This window comes from Schistocerca piceifrons, chromosome 1 (assembly GCF_021461385.2).
Source record: "Schistocerca piceifrons isolate TAMUIC-IGC-003096 chromosome 1, iqSchPice1.1, whole genome shotgun sequence".
Lineage (NCBI taxonomy): Eukaryota > Metazoa > Arthropoda > Insecta > Orthoptera > Acrididae > Schistocerca > Schistocerca piceifrons.
The window spans coordinates 862604811-862631920 of record NC_060138.1 but is presented as its reverse complement, the minus strand read 5'-3'; the positions used below and the strand labels follow the sequence as shown (position 1 = coordinate 862631920).

Sequence of the window (27110 nt, the reverse complement as noted above, 5' to 3'; positions counted from 1 at the left end):
CGGGACAGGGGCAGAAAAGGTCAAACAAGTGACAAAGGCATGTCGGTGATTTTATTATTAACACTTACGTAGTTGGATTGGATTGTTTGGGGGAGATACCAAACAGCGAGGTCATCGGTCTCATCGGATTAGGGAAGGACGGGGAAGGAAGTCGGTCGTGCCCTTTCGAAGGAAACATCCCGACATTTCCCTGGAGCGATTTAGGGACTTCACGGAAAACCTAAATCAGGTGGCCGGACGCGGGATTGAACCGTCGTCCTCCCGAATGCGAGTCCACTTACGCAGTTAGTTCACTATGAGAACAAGAGATGTCAGCGAGATGCTGGACTGTGCCAGATTAGCACATGGTGGCAAAACAGGAACTAATTTTTTCAGCGTAAATCGGTTCCGCATTAGCATATGCACCAAGTTTCGCTGCCGTACGGTAATTACAGCGCACATGGGACCTCCGTGACAAGCTAAACCTTAGTTTCAATCACTGAATATTAAATGTGACCCCACAGCCACGAATATATACTCTTGCATTTGTTGTTGTATAGAAGCAGATAGCTTCCCAATGTCATCCTGCGGAGATGCTAGCCATGCTTACATGATGTGCTATGTCAGTTCATGAAGGCTGTTGGCCGAAGGCTGGCGTTAGGTAAGAAGGGCACAATCCTGAAATATGTGTTCATATTCCTACATATTAGGGGACTACATGCTAACCATGAAAAACATCCTAATACAGTAACACCATCACTTCAGTACTTCACTGGTGGCTCTACACATGATGCAGGTAAATTTCGCCAGATATTCGTCCAACTCAAACCCCAGTCTAACGCACGGCTTTCCGGATTGGGAAGGAGCGCCCGGTCCCCGGCACGAATCCGCCCGGAGGACTTGTGTCGAGGCCCAGTAAGCTGGCTAAGCTGGCCAGTCTGTGGATGATTTTTAGGCGGTTTTCCATCTGCCTCGGCAATGCGGGCTGGTTACCCTTATTCCCCCTCAGCTACACTATGTCGGCGATTGCTGCGCAGGCAAGTTCTCCATGAACGCCACCATTACTCTACCAAGCAAACACAAGGGTTACACCCGTCTGGTGTGAGACGTTCTCTGGGGGGGTCTGTTTGAGGAAGCTACAGAAACATTTACGGGAAATATTGCGAACTGGGCGTATTAATACACAAATCACTTTGATTATGGCAACACAGGGTTGTAATCATTCTATACATCGCCCCTTCTGACGCGTTCAGCCTATTAAATAAATGCATAACAGAACTGAGTCTGATTTTGGCACAATGTAATATGTCCATTCTCTGCTCTGCTCTTAAGAGGATCGAAAACAGAGACACACAGTTGACACACGTACATCACAGCATTTCATATGACGATTGTTGGTAGGTGATAATATGTTACTAGTACACAGAATCCGGCGGTGAAGCTTACGACATAAGACTACTGTATCCATTTATACCAGGCCACAAATTATAAGCGGTTGGATACTATCAGCTCTTCTGAGAACTTGACTTTTCGAATGTATATAAAAATCTCGTAAAGATTCTTGAGACATAAACTACCCACATTCACTGAATAACTGAACGTCATCGATGTTTTCGGTGAATGGTTCGTATTTAACGATGATAGTGACTTTAAATCGACAGTGTTATGCCCATTGCTATAATATTAATGCGGAATTATAAAACATCCTTAGCATTGAATACGGCACTAATCTTTACGGCGAAATCTGGAATTTTAAGAGATGCATAATCTATAAATTAGGAAGAAAATAACATTAGGATTAAACGTCTCGTCGACCACCAGATCATTAGAGACAGAACACGAGTTCTGATTTGACAATAAAGTGAAGTAAATTGTCCTTGTCCCTTTTAAATAAACCGTCCCAGCATTTGCCTTAATCGGTTTGGGGAAGTCACAGAAAACCCAAATATGGATGGCCGGACGTGAATTTGATCCCATCTTCCAGAATGTTAGTCCAGCGTCTTAACCACTACACCACCTCGCTCCGTTTCTGTAACTTAGATATGAGTGTATGGCGGATCTGGGTCTGTGGTGCATTTTCGAGGAATTAATGGAGCTATAGGCTTATTTAAGTTAGCTGGCACCTGACACCTGAGATCCGAGGTATCCATGTACCCGAAGTATTGTTTGCTATCAGCGAACATAGTGCTCTGCTCTCCATAGTGATAGAAAAACATCAATTTAAAGTCTCTAATTTCTGCAGACATCAAGTAAAAATTATGAAATTAATTAGAGGTGGAGTCATCATAACATCCATGAAACGGGTGGCATTTTACCGTTCCAGAAGAAAGAAATCTATAACCTCGTATCTCGCAAACTGTTAAACTCACTAAAATACTTTTTCCGTTGATTCTCAATATACTTTGCTCGGCAACAGATCTTTCGTAACCATCATAACACATTGCGCTTGCTGTCCATAATTCAGCACAATCGTGTCCATAGTGTCTGCAGTTGCTTTATAATTACTGAAAGGATTTTAAATGTCTGTGCAGTTACTATAAGGAATGTTTTTTTTGTCACGAAACGCGTTCGTTTTATTGGTGTAAAACATCACAGTTGTATGTAATGAAATATATTTACAATTTACCTTGCTTTCTGGATCTAAAAACAATTCATTACGAAAGATGCTGAGGTGTAATTTTACTTGCTGTCTTTTCTGTACGATTTTCGCTCACATCATAAAGTGGTGGTCTGTGTGGAAATTTTTGAAATATTCCCTCGTTTGGTACAACATATATAGGTTGAGCAAGAACTTCAACGAAAATTTCTGAGGAGGTAGCATGGACCTATACAAGGAAGAAAGTATAGTGAAGAGGGCTTTAAAATGCGCACGTTAACAGCTATGAACTGTTATTCATTTTCGCCACTGTGAGGCATATCTCTTCTATTGAATGCCCTTTGGTTTTCATTTTTTGAGAGGTAGTAGTATGAACCAAAACAAGAAAAAAAAGTCCAGTAAACATAAGCTCTACGACGCATATCTTAAGAACAATTACCGCTTGTTCATTTTTGCTGTCGTAAAACACTGAACAAAATGCTCATAACTGTTAAGGTATGTATTTTAGGGCCGATGTTTACAGGACGTTTTTTCTTCTTCTGGTCCATATTACCGCCTCGCATAATATGAAACGCGAAAAGCTTGCGGTAGAAGAGATGTGTGTCACAGAGCGAACCTGTAGAAGTGCACATAGTTCTCATGAGCTATACTACTCCTACTTCTTAAAGTTTGTCGGTGGACTTCTGGTTCACCCTATATATGTACAAGGTGTCCCTCTTAAGAGTCTTTCTAAGAGTCGCTGGCGTTGCGGCAGATATTTTCGATTTAGCTTTTCGAATGTGTAGCAGGTGTCAGTCCAGACGAATAGTACTCATCATACATGCGTATTTCATGCTAAACGCAGTGTCATCAGAAAGCGTCTGTTTATTTTGCGGTAGAAACGGGAAATCTGGTGCCGTCCTGGCCCGCTCTGACAGCTAGTGTCATGCAGCAGCGCAGCTCAGTCGCTGCTGGAGCGTTGATTATTCCTCGTGTTTCACTGTCCCTGTTAATACATATTGACAAAACTAAAGCCGCTCTAATTTTGGACCGCTCTATCAAGTGGGTATGTAAAATTACACTTCCAAAATCACATAGTTTGTAACAGGAAGCAAACGGAAACTTTCCGTTGACACTGTACTCGCACGAAACACCTAATGACCAGTATTTGTTTGCGCTGAATACAGTTGAACGCTGCAAAAACGGAACTGAAAATATCTGCAGAAACACCAGAAAAAATCTGCCAGTCGAGTCATAGTAGGGACACTTGCAATCCCAGGGCTTTTCTCTACTGTACAGCGAGGTGACATTAGTCATGGTATACCTTCAAAATGGCTCTGAGCACGATGGGACTTAACATTTGAGGTCATCAGTCCCCTAAAACTTACAACTACTTAAACCTAACTAACCTAAGGACATCACACACATCCATGCCCGAAGCAGGAATCGAACCTGCGACCGTTGCGGTCGCGCTGTTCCAGACTGAAGCGCCTAGAACCGCTCAGTCACACCGGCCGGCCATGGTATACCTCCTAATATAGTGTCGGATTTCCGTTTGCCCGGCTTAGCGCTGCAACTCAACGTGGCATGAACTGGACAAATTTCTGGAAGTCTCCTGGAGAAATATTGAGTCGTGCAGCTTCTATAGCTGCCCATAATTCCCAAAATGTTGCCGGAGCAGGATTTTATGCACAAACTGACCCTTCGATTACGTCCCAAAAATGTTCGACTGGATTCATGGCGGACGATCTGGGTGGCTAAACCGTTCGCTCGAATTGTCCACCGAGCGGGATAGCGCAGTGGTTAACACACTGGACTCGCATTCGAGAGGACGACGGTTCAAATTCGCGTCCGGTCATCCTGATTTAGGTTTTCCGTGATTTCCCTAAATCGTTTCAGGCACATGCCGGGATGGTTCCCTTGAAAGGGCACTGCCGATTTCCTTCCCTATACTTCCCTAATCCGAGCTTGCGCTCCGTCTCTAATGACCTCTTTGTCGACGGGACGTTAAACACTAATCTCCTCCTCCTCCTCGAATTGTCCAGAAAGTTCTTCAAACCAATCACGAACAATCGCCATCTAGTGATGTCGCGTATTGTCATCCATAAAAATTCCATCGTTGTGTGGAACATGAGGTCCATGAATAGCTGCAAATGGTCTCCCAGTAGCCGTGCATACAGAGGACGCAGTCCATTCCATGAACACAGCCGACACCATTAAGGAGCTACCACCAGCTTGCACAGTGTTTTGTAGGTCCATGGTTTCGTGAGATCTATGGCACACTCAAACTCTACCATCACCTCTTACCAACTGAAACCGGGACTCATCTGACCAGGCCACAGTTTTCCAGTCTCCTAGAATCCAATGGATTTGGTCACGATCTCAGGAGAAGCTCTGCAGGCGATATCGTGTTGTTAGCAAAAGCATTCGCGTCGGTCGTCTGTTGCCATAGCCCACTGATGCCAGATTTCACCGCACCGTCCTATCGAATACGTTCGTCGTACGTCTCACATTGATTTCTGACGTTATTTCACGCAGTACTGCTTGTCTGGCAGCCCTGATAACTCCATGCAAAATCCGTTGCTCTTGGTCGTTAAGTAAAGGCCGTCGGCCACCGCATTGTCATGATGAGGGCTAATTCCCGAAATATGGTATACTCGACATTCTCTTGACACTGTGGAGCTCAGAATGTTGAATTTTCCCGTCGTGCAGCCATAATCACGTCAGAAACCTTTTCACGTGATTCACCTGAGTACAGAGGCCAACTCCGCCAATGGACTGCCCTTTTATGCCTTGTGCACACGATACTTCCGCCATTTATGTATGTGCATATCGCTGTCCCACGACTTTTGCAGCCTCACTGTATACGTACAAGGCGTATAAAAAATCCGCCACATACTCTTACTGGAGGCAATATTAGTCAAAACTGGAAGAAAGTTTCCTACATGATACGTCCAGGAACTGATACCTGTTGAATACGAGCCAATCCGTCCTCTCATTCCTATCTGTCTGCTATTTAGAAGTAGACACTACACGCAGTGCTACTTGTGGTTTCCACGTATCCAGACGCATCCTTAAGCCCTTCTTCAGGATATATCTTTCAAATACCCCTCGCTGCTTCCTGATTATTTCACGTGGTTGGTCACACGCTCCTGTAACGTCTGCACTAATTTCAATCCAGGAATTGCTGCGGCGAGTTGCTATCGCACGATGTGTAGAAACTGGCGTGGTGCCTCGTCGTGTATATATCACAATTTGCCATCACCAGTGTCCTGCGAATTACAACCATTCAGATATGTGCAATGAAGCACGTTATTAGCGCAGCCTACACTACCGAATACCATACACTATTGGTCACAAGCAAAGTGGCCATAACTCATTAGGTATTGGTTTCCAGACATACGATTTTAGGAAATATTCTTCAAGTTTTGATCAGAAGTATCTCATGTATGAATATCTTACACTTAAAAAGAAAAAAAAAAGAAACCAGGCTGTATATACAGGGTGATTTAGCTGCCCTGCCGATGTCGCCTTGTGCAACCTGCATTGTTATACCTGGCCTCCAAAAACACTCGTGAGATTTTCATATTCTCTGGCGCGCTACGCGCAAACTATTAGTTCTACAGGAAAAATGAACAGGGCCTTTTGTAAGAAATTTAATGTCTTTAAATTTTGTACTGGGAAACGTTATCGCTAGAGGTTATATTTTTTGAATTATTCTAGAAAAACGCCAGAAATGACCTTCAGACGCACTTTCTCACCCATACTCATCCCTCACCAGTTACGATTTTTAGTATGTTGTTTGTGGCACTCATTCATATCACTGTACAAAAATTTACGCTAAAACTAATTATGTTAACATTTCGATCCAAATGTAACCCTTAAAAGCACAGTAGTTTCTTATCAGAAGGCCTGACGAATATAACGATGCAATTGTTTATTTTATGCTGATAAAATTCTAAAAACTGTTAGGTAAAATTTACATAAACGCCAATTTTACAGTTTGCAAGTGTTCGACTAATAAGGCCAGTCGATGTAAACTAAAATGTGGGATATAATTTTTGCTATCGCAAGTTTTTGTAGGAGGTGCCTTGAATAACATACTAGAAATACTGATCGGTGGGGCTGGGCATGGGAATTGGGGTGCGTTTGAAGGTCATTTTTGTACGTTTTTCTTTAATATCTCTGAAATTACGGCAACTAGCGGAAACTTACTCCGGTACGAATTGAACTACATTAAATTTCCTACAAAAAGGTCCTGTTCATTGTAGTGTAGTGTAGGACTAGTAGTTTCCGCCTATTGACTGAGAGTACATGGAAATCTAACGGGTGGTTTTTGAATGCCAGATATAACATTACGGATTGCATGAAACGACATCAGTTGTGGCATCTGTATACATAATTTCCAGAAAACGGCATTCTTTTGTAGTTTCGACAACATGCAATTCATAACAATAAAGACTCTGTTTCCTACAAAAAACATTTAAAATTCTTGTATTCACATACTGCATATATCTTTATAAAGTCTCTAAGGATGTCAAAATTTATTCTTGATTTTAAGTGAGGCCAGACTTGTATTTTTTACTGAAATAGCATAAATTTTCGCACCATGAAAAGTCTGCTACTAGAAAACTGTCAGGCACTGTTTTGCACAGAGGAACTGGAAACACAGTGCGAGCCGCTAGTGCCAGGCTCGCAATGGTGCATGGATGATGGGAGCAGTCCACCATGCTCCACTATTAAATGAAAATTAATTGAAATTGATCCTGTAGCTACTGTAACTGTCTGCTCTGATGGAAGCTGCCACTCATCGCTGTTGTTGGTTGTTGCAGGGTTCTCGGTTGTGTGCTACCAGTGCAACTCGCAGTACGACCCCCGGTGCGGCGACCCATTCGACCCGTACACCCTGGGCGAGGTGAACTGCAGCATGAAGCCGCCGCTGGAGCACCTGGGCAAGATCCAGCCCACCATCTGCCGCAAGATCGTCCAGAGAGGTGAGCACCCTGCTCAGCATGAACCATCCACCAGCCCTCAATACCCACCCGAAAGTAGCCGACAGCAAGATTAGGTTCTCACACCATTGAATTTAATTATCTGAGCAACACTAGGAGCTGCATTGCCTGACAAAAAAAGTGAAGCACCCAAAAGGAAAGGAGGAAACGAAATGAAACCTTACGGGTTGGGAGAGTATGTGATGTTATTTTAGTGATTGCAAAATCGAGTCAAATCTATAAAGAAATTGGCAGTATGGGCCCATCATCACCATGACGTTGCACCCTCTCCGACTTAGATGCATGTGCTGATTGTGTTGGGAAGGATCTCATAAAGGCGTTGTACTTCGCCTGAGGCAAGGTGGCCCACAACTGTTGCAACTGGTTATATTATCCTGGATACTAACTCTGGGACAGAGTTGACGCCCAAGACAGACCTACACATGTTCTGTCGGGAATAGATGTTTGCTGGCCGTAGAAGCACCCCAACATTACGCAGACAGTTCATAGAGGCATGTGTTATTTGTCAACGAGCATTGTCCTGTTAAAAAGCGGCTAACCCCTCCCCCCCCCACACACACACACATACTGATCAGCCAGAACATTATGATCATCTACGTAATAGCTGGTATGTCCACCTTTGGTACGGATAACAACGGCGACGCGTCGTGACATGGAAGTAGTGAGGCGTTGGTAGGCCGCTGGAAGGATCTAGCACCATGTCTGCACACACAAGTCACCTAATCCCGAGCTCTGACGACACGTTCAATCGCATCTTAGATGTGTTCGATCGGTTTCAGACCTGGCGAGTTGGGGGGCCATTGGAAGTCGCCACTGTGTTCCTTGAACCACTCCATCACACTCATGGCCTTGTGATATGGTGCATTATCTTGTTGAAAAATGCCCTTGCTGTCGGGAAACATGACCATCATGAAGGGGTGTAAGTGGTCTGCAACCGATGTAGGATACGCCTTGGGCGTCTGCCGGCCGGAGTGGCCGTGCGGGTCTAGGCGCTACAGTCTGGAGCCGAGCCACCGCTACGGTCGCAGATTCGAATCCTGTCTCTGGCATGGAAGTTAGGTTTAATTAGTTCTAAGTTCTAGGCGACTGATGACCTCAGAAGTTAAGTCGCATAGTGATCAGAGCCATTTGAACCATTTTGAATCTTGGGCGTCATGTTGTGTTGCACGATCTCTGATGGACCCATGGATGCCCACGTTAAAGTTCCCCAGAGCATACTTGAGCCGCCGCCAGCCTGTCTCCGTCTCGCAGTACAAGTGTCAAGGCGTTGATCCCCTGGAAGACGACGAATTCGCGCCCTCCCATCGGCAGCATGAAGAAGGTATAGCGGTTCGTCAGATCATCACACGCTCTGACATTGCGCCAACGTCCAGCGCCGACGGTTACATGATTTCAGTGGCAGCTGCCGGTGTCGTGATGTTAACGTTGGCACATTCACGGGTCGTCGGCTGCAGAGGCCCGTCGTTAGAAGAGTTCGGTGCACTCTGTGTTCGGACACACCTTACTCTGCCCAGCATTAAAATCTGATGTTAGTTCCGCTAGCCGCCTGTCCTGTTTTACCTGTCTGCCCAGCCTACGGCGTCCGACATCTGTATTGAGGGGTTGCCACCTAAGCCCACCGCGTCTGGACGTGATTTCACCGTGGTTTCGCCACGTGTTGAAGACACTCACTACAGCACTCCTTGAACACCCGACAAGTCGTGCAGTTTCCGAAATGCTCGTGCCGAACCTCCGGCCCATCACAATCTGCACTTGGCCAAACTCAGATAGATCGCGCATCTTCCACATTCTACAAGCGGACAGCATGCTCACCGATACTACGTACATCGTGCGTGTGTCTGACTGCCAGTCATTCCTCGCCAGGTGACGCTGCTGTCGCCTGGACGCGTCTATGTCGACAGTGGGTCGATAGTCATAATGTTCTGGTTGTTCAGTATGTATTGTCGCTTGAGAGACAGTCTGTGAGGACGCAGCATGTCCATTACATACCGTTGGTCCGTCAGGGTTCCTCAGTACTACCAGCCATGACTTGAAGTTATACGCAATGGCACACCACATCATGTCGCCAGGGGTAAGACTGCAGTGCATCTCGAAAACATTTGAAGAATGAGATCTCCCTCCAGGTCGTCGCCAAACTCGCGGATGAAGGTCACCCAGGGTAGTGCAGAACAATGATTCATGCGACGTCATTCATCAGCAGTTCCGTCGCAGTACTATTCCAAATTCAGCCGTTTATGTTCTGGTGTCAACAGCAGCCTACGAATGGAACGGGAATACTTTTATCAAGCTGCTCCTAGACCCCAAGCAGTGATGTAGCAGCACTCCGTGTTCAGGCCACAAGTGGCCCATCAGAACCAGCCGACCACCGTGTCATCCTCAGCTGAGGATGCGGATAGGAGAGGTCAGCACACCGCTCTCCCGGCCGTTATGGTGGTTTTCTTTGACCGGAGCCGCTACTATTCGGTCGAGTAGCTCCTCAATTGGCATCACTAGGCTGAGTACATCTCGAAAAATGGCAACAGCATATGGCAGCCCGGATGGTCACCCATTCAAGCGCCGGCCACGCCCGACAGCGCTTAATTGTTGTGGAATGATAGGCGTACGTGTGAAGGAGTTACGATGTGCTTGCTGCGCAATATGGTGATCCTCCATTGTGGTGGTCAGACAGATCGACTGCAACCGTGGCGTCGAATATAACTGCTCTCACAGTCCGATGCAGTCCAATATCGGGGCACTGGCACATCCAAATGCCTCACAAATTTGGATATTACACGATTCAACCAGCCAGAGGCTCGCAACGACGTCTCCTCCAAACCCTGACAGATACTGATACCACTGCTTCATATTAGTACATGGCTGGCATCTGTGATCATTCAACATCTGCCACTGTTCGCGTCTCTTGTATATCCTATTAGGCATAGTTTAAAAAACAAAACACGAACAACCCTAATGCACTCTGACGGCCTTTCTACCTGTTACGGATAGTTACGTCTCTAAACATTTCCTAATGGATGGTTCGTACTTGTGCGAAGTCACATTAACATCCGACGATATCGCCTGGGTGCTTCACTTTTTTCTGTCTGGCAAGGTATATGTATCATTACATATCATAACTTAAGTCCTCCGTCGCGTTTCCCTGTCTGTATAATCTGGCTAATTTCAAGAATTAACTGTAAACATTTTGATACGGTTTTACTGATATTTCCTTATTTATTTGCTGCCATTTACAAATGACCTGCCATCTTGTTACTAAGACAGGTCATACTTTCACAATACAAAATTGTACATGTACAGAATGTGATACTTATTTGTTATTTCTTATTTTAATAAGAATTAATAATATTTCAGCTTTAAATACTTATAAACTTAAAAGTAATTAAGAAACTAAAATCTTAAAATTAGCAATTTATGAATGGAAGATAGGAATTTATGAAGACAGAGACAGAGACATATTATAACTTAAGACGTATTATTATTATTATTATTTTCGATTATTCCCATTTAAAGAGAGCGTTTGAACTTGAATTCCTTTATGATGATTGTTTATGTTTTTTCTGAGCCCAAATTTTCTTCATGTGTTCACTGTGTTGTTTCTTTCGCTCCGCTGTTTATTTGCATCCTGGTCTCTTCTGTGTTGTGGTGTCAAATTTATGTTTTTTGATGATGTTCCTGAATTCAGTTCTATTTTCTGCATCGTTTACTGTTATGTGTGCTTGTCTGAGGTCCTCTTCAACTTCTTTTATCCATTTTGTTTTTCCCCTGCCTGAGTTGATGACATTAAGAATTCGCTTTGAAATTCTGTTTTCATTCATCCTGTGGATATGTCCGTAGAACTGCATTCTTCTTTTCCTTATTGTATCCGTAATCATGTCTGTGTATTTATATAATTCTGATGTTGGTCTCTTCTTCCATATTCCTTGCTCTTGTATCCGACCAAAAATTTTCCTTAGAATTTTCCTTTCTTGTCTCTCTATTTCTTTGATTTTAGTTTGCCCACTTATTTGTGTTGTTTCAGATGCATACAGTGTCTCCGGAAGTACGACAGTGTTGTAGTGCCTCAATTTTGCGTTAATGGATATGGACTTTTTGTTATAATAGTTCCACGTGAGTTAATATGCTTTCTGTAGTTTTTTTATTCTTTCCTCATTGGCCTTTAGGTTGATCCCTGTTGGCTGGATGATTTCTCCCAGGTACTTAAAATGTGGTACTTGTACTATTTTCCCATGGGTTGTCACAATAGGCAATTTGTCTTGTGGCACTCTTTCTATGTACTGGGTTTTCTCATATGAAATTTACAGGCCAGTTCTTTGTGCAATTTCGTGTAACTTCTCTATGGCGTTAGTGGCGTCTTTTCTATTATTTGTGAGGATTGCAAGGTCATCTGCAAAAGCTAAACACTTCACATTGAATCTATTATCTTTTATAATGCCAATTTGGATTCCTTTGACTTCTTTTTCCCATGTCCTGATAATTTTTTCAAGAATGATATTAAAGAGTAATGGTGAAAGTTGGTCACCCTGTCGCACTCCAGTTTGGATTTCAAATGGTTCCGAGATATCCCCCATAAAGTTGACCTTGGAGACTGTGTTAGTTAATGTTTGCCGAATGATTGCTCTTATCTTTCTGTCAATGATGAATTCTTCCAGCGTGTTGCAGAGCGCTACTCAGTCTATTGAGTCGTAGGCCTTTTCAAAATCTACAAAAGTGACCACTGTGTTTCGGGTGTTTCTCATCTGGAGAATCATTTTCAGATTCCATGATCGTCCCTTGCGAAAACCAGCCTGGTATCCTCCTATTTGTGGGTCAGCTTGTTCTTCTAATCTATTCATGAGAACTTTCGATAGGATTTTATATGTGACCGGCACGAGTGAGATACCCCTGTAATTATTTGGTTCAGTTTTGTCCCCTTTTTTGTGGAGTGGATGGATGAGTGCGCATTTCCGTTCAGAAGGGATCTGTTCTGTTTTCCAAATGTTTAATATGATTTTGTGGATTTTTCCTGTTAATCTTTCATCATTTAACTTCCGTAATTCTGCAGTAATTCCATCTTCTCCTGGGGCTCTATTGTTTTTCAGTGTCTTGATAATTTCTGCTGTTTCGTTGACGGTTGGTGGTTCAGCGTCGGGATTTTGTGTAGGCGTCTGGTAGTGAATATCCTCTGTAGGTCTTTCGCTGTTGAGAAGTTTGTTGAAATAGTCTGCGAAGATTTGGCAGTTATTCTTCGTGTTAGTTTCTAGTGAACCATCCGGTTTCTAGAAGCAAAGATTGGATGGCTGGTATCCTGCAATACGTTCTTTAAACGTCTTATAAAAACTCCTGGTGGTGTTCTTCTTAAAGTCTTGTTCTATCTCATCTAGTCGCCGTTTGTCATAATTTCTTTTTTCCCTCCGAATTGTTTTCGATGTTTCTTTTCGGATTACTAAAAATTGTTGCCATTTTTCTGATGTTTTGTGACTACTGAAGTTTTTCCAGGCATTGGTCCTTCCTTATATTGCTTGGTCACATATTATATTCCACCACCTGTGTTTTATCCTTCTCGGGGGTTGACCCAATTTCATCGCGAATTTGAGGACGTCCACAAGTTCTATCCAGTTTGTAGTGCTTGTCTGACTAATTTCCTGTAAGATGTTTTCCATGTTGAGTTTTATGTATTCGGGGTCTGGTCTCAGTACTTTGTTTAGTTTTGGCTTTTTTCTATTGGGTTGTAATCTGGTCTTTATCTGTAGAAGATGGTGGTCTGATTTAAAAAATCCTCTTCTCGTTTTCACATTCAGAATTTCTGTTGTGTTACTCTTGGAGATGGCCACATGGTCTATCTGGAATTCACCCAACATTGTGTTGGGCGACTTCCAAGTATACAGTTTCTTCCAGAATGAGATTTTCACTCTGCAGCGGAGTGTGCGCTGATATGAAACTTCCTGGCAGATTAAAACTGTGTGCCCGACCGAGACTCGAACTCGGGACCTTTGCCTTTCGCGGGCAAGTGCTTTACCATCTGAGCTACCGAAGCACGACTCACGCCCGGTACTCACAGCTTTACTTCTGCCAGTACTTGTTGGGTTTTTTAAGTTGTTTAAGACGTATTATAAATTCGAAAAAAAATTTTCTACAATAAACAAGATTCTTGCATTTAAAGTGGATAGATAAAAGATAGTAAACATTTATGAAATTTAAAAAAATTAAACTATTCGTTTAATGCTTGTCTCCAACTTTAAGACTAGGGTTTCTCTAGAGAAACCCTTTCAGTAAAATGTATTTTGTATTGTTATCGGCTATCTTGAGTTTGTTGTTGTGACACCATTGTCTTATTGCTTTGAATGTTCCATTTGCTCTTTCTTCTACCTGGGACGTATTGTCAGCAGACACTACGACCAAAACGTCGTCTGCGTATGCGATAACTCCATCTGTCGTTGTTGTTCCCTCCAGTAGTTTCGGGAGGGGATTCAATAGTGATGTCCCAGAAGATGGGGCCACAGATCGACCTTGGGGGCACCCTTTTGTAATTACATTAGTTTTCGGCCGTCCATATGTCACCCGACCACTCTGTTCTTACAGCAGTCTAGTAGACTGTCGTATAGTGTTTCTGGTAACTACAGTTTTCTGAGCCTCTTGAAGATTGCGGACCACCAGAGATTATCAAAGGCACCAGCAATGTCAATCATAACTGCCGTTGCATACTTAGCCCTGGTGCTGTTGGCAAGTTGTAACGCTTGGTTAATGGCATTATTAATCGACTTTCCCTCTCTGAAGCCGAACTGGTGTTGGCTTAGGCCATGTAGAGCTCTGTGCGCCTGTAAACGCCTGCACAGGAGCTTTTCATGGACCTTGGCATGTGTATTTATAACCTTCAAGAGGCGTATCACTACCTCTCACAATAGCAATTGTCAACCAACTGTTTCCAGTTACAACCTCTGTTGCTGTGCAAGAGAAATTAATTTTGGCACCAACAAAAGTTATTGGCCCTGTCAGTAGCTCTTCTTGTGCTACATTATTTGGAGTCATCGAAAACGTGTCCACAGTCTTGTACACAGGCATCCTTGATCTTCTAGTGTATCTCCTCCTCCTGTACGGAATGGCTGTGTGCTGCGTGCGGCTCCCTCGAGTCAAATGAGCGTGCTGCTGCCTGCATAGCGGAAGTACGTCACTGATAAGATGGGCGCGGCAGGAAGTGAAGCCCAGATAAACCGCAATGGCGGCGCCGGAAGTGCCTTTTTTGAGCGGATCGCCCTTAGTTAAAACTAGAGGCGATCCGCTGAGCCCTAGCAGCGGCCGAGCGAAACTCGTTCAAGGTCACTCGCCAATATGGCGGCGCACACAGCCATGTATGAACACCCACCCACCTCCCCAGGGGTCGGAACCCCTGCAACCCACAATAAATAAAGCTGCTTCATTAGCTGATTAGTATTTTTATTTTAAAAAAAATCTCACGGGATAGATAAGGATGGTTCTCTTTATTAAGGATGATAATATACAGTAACATCTCCTTGCACCTTGATGTATCTTGTTAATACACCATCAATCTTAACCCAAATATTTATTCTTTCATTAGCATTCACACCTCTCCTGTTTCTTGTATACAATGAAAATGCGTCTTGGGATCTGATGGATCCCTGTCAGCTGCCTTCTTTATTACGACTGCGTTGGAGACCTTCTAAACTGTAGGCACACGACCCAGTCGTAGAGCGTCGTTTAGCAGAGTTGTAAGGAATGGGGTGATCTGTGGTATTACCTGTTTTAATAGTTCTAATGAACTGTGTCTGGTTCACGTGCTTTCTTGTTTTTGAGCTCTGAGATAGCTATCGCCACTTCTTCTTGCGCGAAAGTACAGGTGACTGTGGTAGTGTTATATGGTGCGTTCAGTTCGTCTCGCAGTGTTGCTTGTTGGTGTGTGTCACCGATGGCGATTTCATCAGATAGGAGACTGTGCAGCAGGAATTGTGCTGTTTGTCTCCATCCCTTTGTCATCACGCCGTCATCCTGTCTTAGCGTTCCCAGAACTAGTGGGCTCTTTATTTTTCAATAGTTATTTATTTTGATTCCCACCATATGTTTGTCTGTATTTGCGATGCCATATGTCTGTCCCCGTGTTGTTAACGTGTTTTGAATAATCCGTTTTTGTATTGGTCTTTTTCGAGCCTGTATGCTTACAGTCTTCTTTGTCTATCTCTGTCTGCTTTCAACCGTTGGTATAATCGTCTCGCTCTTCGTGTTTCTTGTTTGAGTCTAGTCAGCTTATTTGTCCATGGTATTTGTGAGCGTCCTGTGTTCTGTTTTTTTGGTAAGGATGTATTTTGTACTTTTGCGATGAGATCGGTAAGCATGTTTGCCTTGAAGTCAATGCTTTCGTCGATGGTTTCAAGGATTCCGTCTTGTACTATTCCTCTTAGTCTCTCCCAGTCGGCTTCATGGAATAGTAAGTGCCGGGTGTGTACTGTGTTGTTTTGTCTTGTTAGTCTGAAAGTGATAGCGTTGTTGTCACTGACAGTAATGTGGTCTGGTCCATTATGCGTTCTCTGGCAGCGTTATTTATGAGTGTGATCTATATTGCCTTCTGATCCCTCAAGTCCACTGTGCGTTGGTATGTTTCCTTCTACGTTAACTACGTGTAGTCGCGTTTCTGTCTGATGTCGTTTATTATGCGTCCTCTGTCGTGTGTTATGTTGGAATTCCACAGTGTGGAACTGGCGTTTATGTCCTTATCTTCTGCGTATTCGGCTATTAGCTTTATATAATTTGCATAGGGCGCTTTGGAATGACTGTATTGGGCATATAGCGAAGCAATTATCCATGTATCTCCTTGATATGAAAGTTCAGTTGTTACCAAGTGTTAATTACACAATTCGGTTATTTTGACAATATTTATATGTTTATTTAATATGGAAACTGGTGCCTTGCTGTCCTGATTACTGGTTATGGTTATCACATTTGTCAGAAAGCATGTCAGTTTGCCTTGGTTGGTGTATGGCTGTTGTAGACACAGTATATCTATGTTTAGGTCTTTAACTATTTTGGGGAGTTTAGCAGTAACTTGCTTGCTCATAATTGCATTCAGTTGAAGAATGTTCATTAGTGATGCTATGAGTGCTTAAAGTGCACATAGCGTTTGCTACCAGTTTGAGCATAGTCGATGTACGTCCGTCCGTGTGCTCTGAAATAGTCGGCATAAATCTTATCCATATCAAATGGTTGTTCCCTTCGTATACATACTTGCACCATTAAGTCTAACAACTGATCGGGGTCGGTTGGTATGCTTTCTGTCTTAAAGGTGATTCTGTCTGTTTGCTCCGTAGCTGGGAAACAGAGAGTTACCCTTTGAATGCAGCTGCCTAAGCAGCATTCTTTGATCTGCCTGTAAAATTTCCTTTCTTTCTAATCTACTTAGCTTAATGTTAAGTGCTAAGTCACTATAATTAAATATATTGTTGGCTACGATGGGCGCTGCTTTTTTGGTACCGGATGCCATCGGGCTGTTGCCGGGTGAAAGCATCTCTGGGACGGGTGTGGTTGTTTTTGCAGTGGCGCCGTTGATGGAGGGTGTGTTGGACTCCGTGTCGGCACCATGGGACGTAGGTGTGACGTCAGCGTTTCGTGGCGTGTGCTGTGTTGCACTACCTCCACTACGTCACACGCTTTTATCGCCTTTTTTGTTACACGCCAAGTCCTGAAAATACTTTGTGGCGTCTGTAGAAGACTCTTTTTGTATGATTTTACTGGTGTTACAATACCAGCTGATACACTGGTAGAGGTTTATTCAAATTCGTTTTTTTGTTTTAAGACTGAGATCTGAATGTAGGTGGGGGTTTGTTACTTTGCTGTTTGGTGACATTGTTGGATTGTGCAGTGGCAGATTGTCCTACCAAGGAAGTACCGGATACTGTTGTGTTGGTTCCACCTGCTGATGTGTGTTGATTATGTATGTTACAGGTATCAAATGGACACCTGTATTCATCATCATTTTTTTTCAGCGTTACTGGCTTCGCTTTCATAATGTATTGTCTTTTGTGTATTCGCAGTTTCCGGTTGTGATTTTGGGGTCAGTAGGAATTAATGCATGGATGTTTCTATATCTGTGTCTCCTTCTTCTACCGCCACTTTCTCACCAGTTTTGTTGTTATTGCGTTCAATAATATGTGGTTTGGTCACAGTACTTGGTGGTACTGTGCCCGGGTTCAGTAGTCCGCCTGATACAAAAACCACAGGCTTTATGAAACGCTCACACTTGGTTGTGTCGTATTTACTTCCCTTCTTACTTGATGTTCCTAGTTATGTTTGGTTTTCGTTACTTGTGTGTTTTGCGTATTGCCTTGCGTTGGGTCTAGTGCTTGGATTGTCTGTTCTCAAGGCTGTTGTTGATACTGCGATGCCTGTATCTAAGTGTTGTGGATTTTACTCGTTCTCTAATTCCTCTGTTCTTTGGATTAACGAGGTTTGAAAGTTTAGCCAGTAGAACATCTGTTTCTTTATTAGTTTTGCTACCGCGTTATGTATCGCTCCACTTAAGGTCATGTCCTCAGGATACTCCGTTGTATTTGTATAACTCTCCCCTAGTGTTGTTGAATGTAATAGAGCGGGTATATAGTCGTAATTGTATGTGCTGCTCGTTAGTAGGTTCAGCTGTCGGAACCATGAGATGGCACATCGAAGTTTCTGCTTCTAGTGGAGGGAAATTTGTGCTTTCTTGTAGTAGTGTCGCGTATATTATCATTCTCAATGTTTTTCACTGTGTATTGATTAATCATCATAATCAACACCGTCAATGAGCCTGAGTAGTAATTGTCTATGTCTGACACTCTCTTGCTTTTGAGTTATTACGTTGTCTTCTGTTGCTTCAACATGGAATACATGCTATGGGTTCCCCGGCCCTGCATTTCGACTTTTTGCGGTCAGCTTGGCCAATTTGCCGCATATAGCCTCTTGGTTTCTACATATTTTGATGGAGTGACCATAGTCGCAGGACTTAAAACATTGACTCACAACGGCCAAGTCTTTGACATTAAGTGACTCGGAGTCGATGTACACCTTTTGTTTTTTGGTGAGATACCAATAAAGTTTTGGTGTCACCTAAAGAACCTGATGGTTGTAACCACGCCCATTGGCACCTGTTCTGAAGCGGATTTTCTCGTCTTGCTCGAATTCTTCTCTAGACGTTTTGTTGCTTAAGTTCTGCCCAGAGAGACTATCTTACTGACAGGTAGATTGAATAGCCAGTAAGATTTGTGTATATAATTTGTAAATATGTGTGCAATTTGGCTGAATTATGTTGAATTAGAGTCCTCTGCCACATTTTTCTGTATGTATATGAAGGCGCTGCAATAGGGATTTTGCTACTAGTTTCACTACTTGATAGACTGATTCACGAGGAAGCTTTGTGTGTGTAATTTATAACCGCTATCTATGCGAAGCCAGGCCTGGTCACTAGTATATACAACCTGTGTGTTTCAAAAAAGTGTCACATATTCTTCCAGAAAATAGTATTGATCAAAATGAAAAGAAAAGTTCCTATTATTCTATGTTCGGAAACCGAAACCTCTCGAGATATGGAGCGATCTGCCTTCTCATATCCATTTTGCTGTTACATAAGAACTGATACAATAAGCAGTGCTATACCTGGTTACCACTCATCCGGAAACATCGTTTAGTCCTTTCTTTGTATTGATTCGCCCACTCTTTCACATAGAACTGGCTCCATTCCAATTGCTTCAGATTGTTTGGCAACACGTTCCTGCAACATCTGAAGATGGACGATACGTTGGGCTTACACCAATGCCTTTAAATGTCCCCATAGCCAAAAATCCGACGGATTCAGGTCTGGTGAACAGGGAGACAATGCTACTGGACGTTTTTGATCAGTCCATCGCCCTTGAAACGTTGTGATGAGGTACCGCTGCACGATCCGTAGAAAATGGAATCTGCAAGGGTAACTTTCTCCAATAGTGCTAGTAGTTCGTCGTGATACACACGAAGTATCTGTCATTCTTATCGGTAAAGTGTATGCCTCTATGGGTGTGTCTCCGACAATTCCTGTCCATTCATTGTTACTGAGGCGATCCTGATGTCTGACCTCCAAGATTGTTCGAGGATTTGCATGTGCCGCCAAGTGCGTACTGTGGTAATTTACTATTCCTTCTCTTATGAATCCTGCCTGAAACATCGAATAGTAACATTACTCGTCTCAACTGAAACAACCTATATCCCAACAGGTACTGGTTTCGGAACGTATAGTTATAGGAAATTCTAGTTTTCACCAGTACTGCTTCCTATAGTAAGATGTGATACTTTTCTTAACATCTGTAGATACAATCGAAAGTGAAGCAATCCCATGTAGCACCACAGCATATCAAGAGCCTTCATAACGTTGTGTATACCGAATGAAATTGTTAGTTGTAGTCGACGAAACTATGGAAGGTGAGATCTAAGTCAAACACATTCACCAATTCGCTGACTCAGTCTGTGAGATTTCGAGCAAATTTCAGATATCATAATATGTAACAATGAATTGTGTGGTGCAAGAGGAAGGTCGAAAACGACCAGTGAAGTCCGAAATGGTTGGAAGTTACGGTTTACCGGTGTTGATATGGTAATTTCAAATTTCGTGCTGCTGCAGGTGCAGTACGATGTGCCAGGGCCATACGCCGAACACAGTTGTCTTCACTCTCGGTAGTGCCATGTGGCCGCCCGAAGCCCGATCTTCTTGCGATCGTACATTCCCGTTACCACCGCTGCCAGCAATCATGCACAGTGACTACATTCCTGCCAAGTCTTTCTGCTTTATTGCAGCAGGAACAGCCAGCTCCTTTAGCCCTATTGCACGACGTCGTTCAAACTCAGTGAGGTGCTGGTAACGGCGTCCTCGTCGCCTTAAATGCATTCTTGACTAACATAAGCTCACCACATCCAGTCTCAAAGGTATCGAAAGTTCATGATCGTTACAGAGTGCGTTTAAAGAAAACCTGATTTTTATTCTTACAGTGGCGCTACTAGCGCAACTCTCATGCGAATGGTGCGAAATCTGAATAGATATCATCTTCCATGTGTAGAAACACGCCTACCAACTTTATGTCGCACAACTCCTCCTTGGTGTTGCGATTTTTTCCCCATCGGTGTAGTTGTAAAAATATTGGACTATATTCGGGAGCAGTGTGACGCACATAGTCCCCGTCCAGCAAGCGCTGACACATTTCCCATGGTTTCCATAATTCAAGCGAATGTCACGGTGGTCACTATCTTCGCTTGTTTTTTGTCCATGAGGAGTGAGTTCTCTGTATCTAATGAGTTTGATCCCGACGAGACATGAGACTCTACGATCCCACGTTAGAAGCCAATTATGGTCAAGTATTTCGCATTTGCAATTGGTTTTAATGACGTCTTTCTCGTACTGTTGGTAATAAAGAGATTTAGATTCAATCAGCTTCCAGTAGCACTTAAATCATAGAGGAAAAACTCACTAAACAGATAAATGTAGCGTGACACATTTTTCCAGTACCCAGCGGTATTCTTACAAATGGGGTCAGGTAAAACTCATAACCCCACTCACAATTTCACTTCCGCCATTACTTCTCTCCTCCTCTCCAAATTCACAGAAGCACTGCTGCATGTCTTACTGGAAGAGAGAATACTGCGGTGAAATGGGTGAGTCGACTGTACAGATCAGCAGGTAACATCAACACGAACTCGTGACGAATATGGAAGTGCACTAAGCAATGCTGAAGACTGCCCTAACATGGAAGAATCCACTTGTTTTTATAAGACTACGCTACCAATATAAAGTAACGCCGGATGCTAGAGTGTACACTAAACACGAAAGGGGGGGGGGGGGGGAATTGGAAGTTCGAGCTAGAGCAGATCGGAGACTACAGTAGCGGCTAAAGGCTCAATTACGTCATATTTTTTAAGTCGTCAGTCTTCTACTGGTTTGATGCGGTCCGCCACGAATGCCTCTCCTATTTCACTTCTCCATCTCAGAGTGCCGCTTGCACCCAACCTCCTCAATTATTTTTTGGACATGTTCCAACCTCTGTCTTCCCCTATATTTCTTACCCTCTGGAGCTACCTCAAGTACACACATCCTCCTTCTCTCTTCTTCTTCCTCTTCTTCTTGTCAGTATTCACCACATGCTCCTGTCTTCGCAGTTTCTGTGGAAAACCTCCTCACTCCTTATCTTATCAGTGCAACTGATTTTCAACGTCCTTCTATAGCACCACATCTCAAACGCTCCGATTCTCTTCTTTTCCAGTTTTCCCACTGTCCACGATCCCCTTCCATGCATTGTGCTCCAAATGTACAGTTTCACAAATTTCTTCCCTAAATTAAGGTCGATGGTCAGAAGTGTCCTCTATGCCGTGCTAGTCTGCTTTTCATGTCCTCCTTGCTTCTTGTATCGTGTGTTATTTACTTCCAAAGTAGCAGATTTACTTCACTTCGCGTACTTCGTCGTTCCCAATTCTGATATTAAATTCTAGCTAATCCAATTTCAGCTACTGCTCTTTATTTTCGTCATTCCTCGGTTTATTCCCAGTCCATAGCGTTCGATCATTAGACTGTTCGGTCCAGTCAACAGCGCCCCGCAATTCTTCCTCACAATCGCTGAGGACAGAAACGTGTCCGCGAATCTTATAATTGGTATCCTTTCACCCTGAACCTTTCTTTTATTTCCGTCTTTGCTTCTTCTCGCTCACAGCACCAATCGGCTGAGGCACAGGGAGCAACAAGGAAGGAACCGATTTTGTGATATTTTACGAGTTACTAACCTGGAGAGAATTATATAGTTTCAACTGTGTGTTTTGGTAGTTTAGTCTTTGATTCTCTACGTGTTAATCTAGACACAGTTCTTGCGTTTTCGTCAGCGTCTACAGTAGAGTTCCACAGCACGTGTCAACAGTCGTTTGTTTGTCTGTGGAGAGTAGTTTTCCACGGTCTTTAGTATGGATACACACTGTGATTGCTGTGTACGGATGCGAGTCGAGTTGGTGAACCTCGCACCAGCTCCAGGTCATGTGGCTTCCGTTACACAACTTGAGGCTGCATTGGATGGGCATCACTGTTGTTTACCAGCCATGGGGATCCATCGGATTCCCAGCACAACCAGCCGGGCTGAGTGGCCGTGCGGTTCTAGGCACTACAGTGTGGAGCCGAGCGACCGCTACGGTCGCAGGTTCGAATCCTGCCTCGGGCATGGATGTGTGTGATGTCCTTAGGTTGGTTAGGTTTAATTAGTTCTAAGTTCTAGGCGACTGATGACCTCAGAAGTTAAGTCGCATTGTGCTCAGAGCCATTTGCACAAATTTTGCACCCAGCACAACCCACGAGTCCGCCAATCGGTCCGCACCGGTGGCCAGTCCAATTACTGCTCGCACTGAGGGTGGCCCCTCACCCGCGGTCGTGTGGAAGGTCGCCTCGGGGCGTGGCAGGCGGCGAAAGACTTGCCGGGGGCCGAACGTGAAGCCTCCGCGGTTAGTCTGATAAACAGGTTCCAGGTGCTGTCTATGTCTAACACCGTCGCTTAGTCAGTTGCAGTCGCTAGTCCTGTTTCAGAGAAAACCTCTTAGCCTGCAAGATCGGGGTGGAATTTTTGGCAGTTGGGAGCCCCAATGTTAGGAGCGCCAGTATCAGGATGCAAATCAGGTTTGCTTTAAATTCACGCTGTATCGGTCGTGAGCGTTAATTACTTTTGAGACTGCACGCAGTGAGTTGATTTTAGTCAGGAATGCCTTTAAACGCCGTTATCAGTAGTTCACTGATTTTGAGCGAGGTGGTGTAAGAGGGTTGCAAGAAGCCGTAAGTTCTTTCTACGATACTGCAGAAACACTTGACAGGAATATAGTCACTGTACATAGTTGCTGGCAGCGGTGGTCGCATGAACGAAAGGTCGCAAGAAAACCGGGCTGCGGACGGGCACGTGGTACGACCGAGAAGTAAGACCATTATGTTCGGCTTATAACCCTGGCACATTGTACTGCGTCTGCAGCAGCAATTTGAGCAGCAGTTGCCACCAAAGTGACACAAGGAACTGTTACAAATCGCTTACTTCAAGGACGGCACCGAGACAGACGACCTGTAGCATGCATTACACCGTCCCCAAACCACAGTCATTTGGGAGTTCAGCGGTGTCAAGCGAAAGCACGTTGTGGACAGGATGGAAGTCTGTTGTGTTTTATGACGAAAGATGGCTCTGCATCAGTGGCCGTGTGTTGCTTAGATGAAGGCCAGCTGAGGGCCTGCAACCAACCTGCTAGCGTGCTAGACACGCTGGACCTACACCTGCAGTTATGGTCTGGTGCGCGGTTTCATATGACAGCATGAGCACTCTCTTGGTTATCCCACGCACCCTGACTGCATATTTGTGCATCAATCTGATGAAACGACTTGTTGCTGCCATTTATTAAACACCATTCCAGAGGGTGTTTTCCAACAGCTTAAAAGTTGTCCACAAACCGCTTTTGTAACTCACCATGTTCTGCAGAGTGTTAACGTGTTGTCTTGGTTTGCTCGATCACCAGATCTGTGTCAGTCAAGCATATCTGGGGCATCATCGATCGACAAGTCCAGCTGCATTAACCGTCCCTGTACTGACCGACCAAGTGCAACAGGCATGGAACTCCATCCCACAAACTAACATGCGACGCCTGTACAACACAAAGCATGCACGTTTGCATGCTTACATTCAACATTCTCGCGGTTAGAGCGGTTATTAATATAGCGGCATTTCACTTTTGCAATGGCTTATCTTGCACTTACATTAACCTGTGATCTTGCAATGTTAATCACTTGAATATGTTACCTAAACAAATGTATTTCCGAAGTGTCATTACTCTACATTAACTTTTTTGTTTTGGTGTTACGGTTTCCTTATGTGAGTCTATATTAATTTGGGGGGATATATCATACATTTGAAAATGCCTATATAGCATAAACTGTGCAGCAGTGAAAAGACAGGATAAAAAGATATTTTAGTCCGAATTACGACAGTCAGGCCGGCCGCGGTGCCCGTGCGGTTCTATGCGCTGCAGTCCGGAACCGCGGGACTGCTACGGTCGCAGATTCGAATCCTGCCTGGGGCATGGATGTGTGTGATGTCCTTAGGTTAGTTAGGTTTAAGTAGTTCTAAGTTCTAGGGGACTGATGACCTAAGATGTTAAGTCCCATAGTGCTCAGAGCCATTTGCACCATTTTTTTGAACGACAGTCAGAGCGCCAAATTACTGCCATTAAAAAAAGGAATTTCGGCTTGAACTGCGCCTCAAATGAAATGTTGATACTGAAATTCTCGGATTGGGTAGCGAGCTGGCCAGAATGCTAGTCCTGTAGTCTATCGTTTGGTGCCATCCTCCGCTCTAATTCTTTTGTGGTGACAAGTTATGTTTATTAACGTCAGCGGCCCTTGTTGGGCGTGAGAACCAGTGCAGGCGGAGTCCAATCCCCACGCTCTGAGGTCGGGTCTCTCTTCCCTGACCTGCCTTTCGCTCTTCCCCGATGGCAGATCTCCATCGGATGGCGTCGTTAACAGAGTAATGGCCCATCCATGATCACCAGGCGTCGGGGAGTCTTTATGGGCACAACTTGTCTGCTGCCGAGTTTAATTGCTTGAAAGAAGCCATCGTTGTAGAGCAGTGTGGTTGTGTGCTAAGCTGCCTCTACACCCGACGGTGTCAGCTACCGTTTTTGCGACGTGTATCACTAAAACATCGCTTCTTCTCTCGTGGGACTGATCAGTGAACTTTTTTTACGCTCTGTACACACTACGCCCTCTACATATCAAGACGCTATAGGATAACACATAGCCCGGAAGATGTGTGGAGGGAAGGTTGCAGCTCAACGTCTTGTCGACGTCTATGTATACAGAGACGCTGATCTTGACTAGTTCGCAATGATATGAGAGAAAATCACTCGGGATTCCTTTAAAGAAACCATTCCGTCATTGACAGACTGATGCGCATGAGAAAACTAAACCAGGTGGAACAAGACTTAAAAAAAATCGAGAAATATTAGAACGACATGTCTACCTAGAAAAAGCGCTGGACATAGTAAAGTGGTGCAAGACGTTAGAAGTTTTCAAAAAATAGATGTGAGCTGTAGGGAAAGACTGGTAATACACAGTATGTGTAAGAACCAACGCCCCATTAGCCATGGACCTTGCCTTTGGTGGATTGACTTGCGTGCGCCAACGATACAGAAAGCACCACAACAGAGGGGTATCTCTTGAGAGCCCAGATGAAAGTGTGGTTCCTGAAGAGGGCCAGCAATATTTCAGTAGTTGCGGAGGCAACAGTCTGGATGATTGTGCCGCGCGGTTTGAGGCGCCATGTCACGGATTGCGCGGCCCCTCCCGCCGGAAGTTCGAGTTCTCCCTCGGGCATGAGTGCGTGTGTTGTTCATAGCATAAGTTAGTTTAAGTAGTGTGTAAGTCTAGGAACCGATGACCTCAGCAGTTTAATCCCAGAGGAATTCTCACACATTTGAACATTTTTTGGATGACTGACTGATCTGCACTGCAACCAAAACGGCCTTGCTGTGCTGGTAGTGAGAATGACTGAAAGCAACGGGGAACTACAGCCGTAATTTTTCCCGAGGGCATGCAACTCTACTGTATGGTTAAATGATGATGACGTCACCTTGGGTAAAATATTCCGGGGATTTCCAGGCGGGGACTATCGAGGAGGATTTTGTCGTAAGTGAAAGCAAAACTGACGTTCTACGGATCGGAGCGTAGAATGCTAGATCCCTTAATCGGGCAGGTAGATTGGAAAATTAAAAAAGAAAAATGGATAGTTTGAAAATAGTTGCAATGGGAACTAGTGAATTTCGGCGGCAGGAGAAACAGGACTTTTGGTCAAGTGAATACAGGGTAATAAATACAAGTCAAATAGGGGTAATGTAGGAGTGGGTTTAATAATGTATGAGAAACTAAGAGTGCGGGTAAAGTACTATGAACAGCATAGTGAAAACATTATCTAGCCAAGATAGACACGAACCCTACACCTACCACAGAAGTGCAAACTTATATTCCAACCAGCTCTGGAAATAATGAAGAGATTAAAGGAAAGTATGATGAGATAAACGAAATTATTAAGATAGTTAAGGGAGAGAAAATTTAATTGTGATGGGGAACTGGAACTTGATTGTAGGAAAAGGAAGCGAAGGAAATATAGTAGATGAACATGGACCGGTTGAAAGGAATGAAAGAGGAAGCCTCCTGGTAGAATTTTTCACAGAGCATAATTTAATCATAGCTAACACTTGGTTTAAGAATCATGACAGAAGGTTGTATACGTGGAAGAGACCTGAAGATATAGGAAGGTTTCGGATTGATTATATAACGGTTACACAGAGATTTAGGAACCAGATTTTAAATTGTAAGTCATTTCCAGGGATACTCTGACCACAATTTATTAATTATGAACTGCAGATTAAAACTAAAGAAACTAAAAAAAGGCAGGAAATTAAGGAGAAGGGACCTGGATAAACTGAAAGAAGCAGATGTTTTAGAGGGTTTCAGGGGGAGTATTAGGGACCGATTGACAAGAACAGGAGAAAGGAATACAGTAGAA

The 27110-nt window shown here is 43.9% G+C and overlaps 1 protein-coding gene across 1 annotated transcript in view; it reads left to right on the top strand.

The window, feature by feature from the left end:
* The window catches only part of LOC124716038, a 371939-nt gene that overhangs the window by 273024 nt on the left and 71805 nt on the right, over positions 1–27110 (top strand). Inside the window, exon 2 of the mRNA XM_047243140.1 lies at positions 7387–7548. Coding sequence (XP_047099096.1) covers positions 7387–7548 — 162 coding nt within the window. The remainder of the gene's footprint in view (positions 1–7386; positions 7549–27110) is intronic.